This window comes from Zerene cesonia, chromosome 17, assembly GCF_012273895.1.
Source record: "Zerene cesonia ecotype Mississippi chromosome 17, Zerene_cesonia_1.1, whole genome shotgun sequence".
Taxonomy (NCBI): Eukaryota; Metazoa; Arthropoda; class Insecta; order Lepidoptera; family Pieridae; genus Zerene; species Zerene cesonia.
This window is the reverse complement of record NC_052118.1, coordinates 6,300,914-6,306,558: the sequence shown is the minus strand read 5'-3', so window position 1 is coordinate 6,306,558 and position 5,645 is coordinate 6,300,914. Positions and strand designations below refer to the sequence as shown.

The following is a 5,645-nucleotide window of genomic DNA, read 5'->3' as shown; positions in this document are numbered from 1 at the left end:
ATATGACAATCTTGTTACAATACAACAAGTAACAGATACAATTGTAATGTTTTTTCGCATTAGAAAATATTTAAAAAGCGTCGTCGTTGTGGCTTCAATTAGAGCGCTGGTGTAATTACTCGGGTAGCGAAGCCCGCGGTGTCCGCGGTCGCCGCACACCGACGTTTGCTTTTCCAACAAGATTGATTACCTACGTAACACACTGATCGCAATTACGCTTCAGAATATCATTGATATTACAATGGACTTCATCGTGTTCATTCGAAGAGGCTTTCTCCAGTAAATGCGTGTGTGATCTATTAAATACTTGTATTCTACTTAAATACTTTAAATTGACTAGTTTCGTTAATAAATGTGTCAGTAAAAAAAAAAGAATATGTACAATAATTTACAATATTCTCGAATGATATTAGACTGGTTATGTATTTGATATTTTTTATTTATATTATTTTCCAGTGACGTGCGATCTTGATCGTGTGGAATTTTCTCACATTTGCTTTTGCAGTGTTGATTAATATTAATATAAAGTCTTATCATCGACACAGCTCTGTGTCGGAATCACGCTGAGAGCAGAAAGTGTCAGGAGGTGCTAGAAATAGCTTTCCAGACGCGCAGGCACATAACTGGTAAACCTTTTTGCTTCTTGCGTTTTTCTGTGGGTTCTCAGTGTGTGTTGCCTCTTTTAGATTATTAATGATTATATTCGGAGCGTCTATTTTAATCTGAAATTATATAGTTTTCATTATTACTGACGAAGTAAAGAATTAATTTAAAAAATGAAATCTTTCTGATTTAACACTGTTATTACAACGCAATTTGTAATGCAAATCGCCCCATAACAATAATAAGATAACAGGCGTCCCCTTTACTGTCACTTATTGTGACAATCTCGTTAGGATGTTTACACATTATTTTGTATTTTTACGTAGCTTTTATATATTATTATAATGGGATGTTTTATTTATTATGTTTTATTGTTATTGGAAGATTTTTTGTAAGTCTCTTATTATTCTGAAAGTGTTAAGTACTCACCGCGCCCACAGCGGATTCAAGTTTGATGTTGCTATGTGATGTTATTTCGATGCCACCGGCTCTGCTCTCTAGATATATGGACTGTGGTGCCCTCAGATCCAATCGCCGTGTCAGCGATTCTAAGCTGAAATAATATTATATATATATTTGTATTTGTAAAACATGTGCATTTTCTTCATTCTGGTAATTTCTCTAGTTTCAATTAAATTAAAAAATGGGACTTTTGATAATGTTTAAAATTGAACTGAAAATATGCTAGTATCAACTATTTCCAATAAAACACTATTCCATTCCAAGTATCCTGGAGAATTCTCATTTTGCATATTTCTTTAACTAGTAATATATTCAAACGACTTATATATCATATGCTGTATACAACTACATACACCTTTTCACGTATAATACACAAATCACAAAAAATAGTTAAGTACGTACTGTAAATCAAATCCTGGCGGCGCGCGTAACACTGGGGTTTGCAACGCGCTTCTTACACCAACACCCCCCGGTCCATCAGCTGCCAATGTTTCTGCGAACACTCGAACTTCTTCCTTCGAAGCATGGAATATATTTCCTCCACGTGCATCATGCACTTCGAACACACGACCCGTACACTCGACTGCATCTCTCTCTATGATAAGGTATGTTAATAGTTCTTAGTAAGATAAAAGCAAAAGGCATTTGAGTCCAGGGGACTTCTATTTATCGCTCAGTAATATATGTATTCACATATATATATTTATTCTCTTCATATTATATATATTCTTTATTTCAGGTTATCGATATAAGTACGTAAAACTCAAAAACAGAATCTTATGAGCTACAAAAAATAAAAAGTTCTGTTAATACATACTATGAGCACATTTGTCTTTTGTAAAAATTGATTTTCTCAAACATGAACTAAGAATAGTTTTTATATCACAAAATATGAAGTACAACAGTTAACTCACTTATAACGAACTTGGCTTGCTCTTTGCGATCGGGCTCAGTTACGAGAACAGTGAAATTTCGATGTGAATGTAGAGTTATTGGCTGAGCGGTTTGCGTCGTTATTGCTGAGGCAATTAGGTCGTCTACCATCCATACTTTACCGTCTAATTTAATACCATCCTTTGTTATTGTAATTGGGCCAATACCATTCTGCAAATAGTTTTCTCACATTAAATAAACAATTAATATGTTAGTAGTATGACTTAAAAATGTATACATAAATGCATTAGCAATCAATATAATAAAATGTTATTCACCTTGGTCAGTCTTAAAGTACTTATAACCCAAAGTGTCAATGCAATATTCAAAAAGATTAAAACCATTAGAAATATTACGATTGCATATAATGATGTGCGTCGCCATCCTTCTCTCAGAACAACTGGTATGCATTTTGGCTTGGTGGGTTTTTCTGAAGAATCTGCAACATCAGGCTGGCCTTCAGTTGGCGTACATTCCCACCCACGAATACCTTCAGTGGTAGTATCCTCCACCTTCATCTTGAATGTTTACCTCGGCACTTAACAAATCATTGATATTCGATTTTATCCTCCTGCGAAACCACAGACAATACCAATTAGAATCAAATGGATTATTGATGTACCGTTACATACGTGTGCTAATTTATTCAGTAACATCACGTCGATATATTGGAGAAAAATCAAAACGCTCTGTACTTTTGTAATATACGTAGAAAGTTAAATATGTAGACGTATGTAGGCACACGTGGTAAAGTGGTATATTTTTAAGAGTAGGTCGAAGCCTTTTGTTCTAGTTTGTAATGTATACCGTGCATTGAGACTTATGTAAAACCGATACCTCCAGGTCAATGCATTGGACTTTATGTCTTTCAGTATAGGATGCAATTCTGTTAGATCATGGAACAAAGTAATCTTTTAAAAACTGTTTGAAAAAAAATATTGAGGGAATTTATAAAAAATTACAAACAAATAAACGTTGTCATCAGTATATATTTTAGAAAAACAGAACGTTTTATAGTTTAACAACGGATAACACAATACTATTATTTAAATAAAACTATTTTTTTTATAAATAATACAATATAACACCCCATCTTCTATGCAGGTATTATTATATTGTTTCGTATAATTAACTGACAGAAAGACAGGCGCTAATAGACGTGCTACTCCTATTCCATAACAGACTTAACATCATTAAAGCGGACATAATATAAAGTTGTTCATGAAATGGAAACCAGAGTTATATCACATCCGTGTTTAAAAAAATGAAATTTTAATAACGTATTTTCTTTTTGTTATTTAAAAGCATTTTATTATTCAAAAATTTTACATAGCACTTGAATAACGGACGGCCGCTGTATAAATACGTATTGCAATTTGCGACAATATACGATGCTGTGGACTAAAATTTAGGTGTTGTGTCCAATCTATTAACTGACCAGAGCAACGATCTGCACTCTAGTGCTATTTTCATTCAGTCTGTTATAGCGGCTGACAGGTGTTTTAAGAAATACAATTTTGAAATTGTAATGCATTGCTACATTCACGATGCAACCTGCATCTCATAGTATGATTGTCTAACTTTTGTGTTTAGCCATAAAAACAGGATGGTTTATCAGCGGCTTTTTTATTAAGTGACAATTCGCTTTTAAGAGCATTACTATTTTTTGCTAGGATGTGTCAAAATTTTAGATTATATTACATAAGAATTAAATTAAGTGAACAAGTTTGTAATTACCAATTTAAAGAAAAATATGTGAAGCGTTTTATTGCGTCAGTGCCACTATGCTTTGTCGATAAAGCTTTTCATACCAATACAATAGCGGGCACTTCCTACGTTCATAAACCTATAAAAATTGCATAGAATTGTCTACGTGTGGAATCATGTCAAAAGCTTGTGCAGAATCAAAACAAATTCTTCAAGTATTGTAAAGTATACGTAAACATTTGGATTTATTATATTTAGTGTAATATAAGAAGGATTGTATCTAAAATTTATATAAAGAAATCGTGAATATGGATTTATCTTAATAAGTTTAAATAGTTGATTTATATAATAGTAAGAGAACTACAACATCACATTGTACCTACAAAATCACCGAAATTGCACATGAAGTAATAAATTTTCAGAGCGAGGCTACTCCATACGAGTTGTGTATTATCTTATCACTGATGCGATGGCCGTTTATTAACGATGCAAGCGGCTGCACCGAGCGACTAGTGTGACGGAGACTAGATAAGTTCATAGGTGTTAGAAGTAGCACTCGAAATATCTGGCGCGGAGGTAAGGCGGGCGTGCTCCAGAATATAATATCAGGCGGTAGAGAGGCCTGCGACTCCCGCGCGGGGCCGCCCTAGTGCCGAGCCGTCGGCCCTCATAATAAACGATATAGTGCTAAAATAGAACCGGAACGGATATAGCTGTGCTTTTTACGTAAATAAAATACCGACGCTCGCTGCATTCCTGTCTTTGCCGGTCACGTTTTTGTAGTATGAACGTCAGTGGTTCTATCGATTCCCTATGGACCATTTAAAAATAAAGCAATGTCAGTCAGCGTTCCAGTATTTCAGTGCATAATATTTAATTGCCCTACATGTCACACACTAGTAGAGGAAAGCTTTGGTAAAATATGTCAATCGTAAAATGTGCCAATTATAAAATATAAATCCACTTCATGAAACGTACGGGTAAAAATAGCTATACGTCGCAAATGATTTTTGTTGAATGCAGAAGTGTATCACTGGTGTCCTTTGAAGCACTTATACACGTTGCATACATGATGCATTTTTAACGACTCAAACACTGGCTATGTTTTGCTGTGCAAGACACTGTTTGTTTTGAAATCGGGAATGCGTAGTGGACTATACGCTCCTGAAGGTAACAGACGACTGAAGCTACTAAAGGCAGTGTGCGCCAGCGACGCCAATGTCGAATTAAACTCGTTGTGAAGTTCTGCATTTTTAAACAGGCGCTGTCTCGTGCGGGACATAATTCGGATACGCTCTAGATTCAGCTGCGCCCCTCTTTATTATAAATTCCAGTTAACGTTATCATTAGCTGACACCTTCGGGTAATAACGTTAATAAGTAATATACTATCCCGAGGCCGTGACATTATTTTATGTCAGAACGTATGCACATTTTCCCACAATAGATTTCTCTGCGCTAAAACATTTTTTAAATGAGAAATATATTTGCTTTGGGTGAGCTAATTATGAGAACAACATTTTAATTGTAAAAGTGATGATGTGTTATTTAAATTGAGGGTATATATAGATACAACCAATTGTAAACGTGGATGCAAACTAATAACAGCGCGACACAGGATAGCTCTCTCGTTGTCTTTATGAATGAATAACGTGGTTATTTCGAGCATCATACAATACACCGTATGACAGTTTCGTTGTTGGTTAAATAGTTTCAAATTTTAATTAAATCTGAATTGTTTCGATTCAGTTGTATCTCATTTAGTTTATTCGATGCAAAAATAATAAATTGCAAATTTTCCGTCGTTAACTAAGATTTTCCTTTTTAATTTTGGTTCCTTAAGAGTGCAAAATTATTTTAAATAAACATGTTATATTTTTTTATCAGTTTGATCTTAACATTTTTCACTCATTATTCAATTTTTTTTAAATGCTTATTCCT

General features: G+C 34.2%; 1 protein-coding gene across 3 annotated transcripts; it reads right to left on the bottom strand.

The window, feature by feature from the left end:
- Positions 1-6: 6 nt before the first annotated feature.
- Positions 7-4,882, bottom strand: LOC119833449 (delta-sarcoglycan-like). Of its 3 annotated transcripts, none has more exons than XM_038357452.1 (6): positions 4,684-4,882; positions 2,277-2,569; positions 1,980-2,169; positions 1,468-1,660; positions 1,033-1,156; positions 7-722 (listed from the first exon to the last, which is right to left on the bottom strand). In XM_038357452.1, exons 2-6 carry the CDS (start codon positions 2,514-2,516, stop codon positions 534-536), a joined length of 936 nt encoding a protein of 311 aa, XP_038213380.1. In that variant the 5' UTR covers positions 2,517-2,569; positions 4,684-4,882; the 3' UTR covers positions 7-533. The 3 variants fall into 3 exon arrangements, with proteins under 3 accessions (XP_038213380.1, XP_038213382.1, XP_038213381.1); XM_038357454.1 differs by having other exon boundaries at positions 2,355-2,569; XM_038357453.1 differs by lacking the exon at positions 4,684-4,882 and adding an exon at positions 4,085-4,347.
- Between the last annotated feature and the right edge of the window lie 763 nt (positions 4,883-5,645).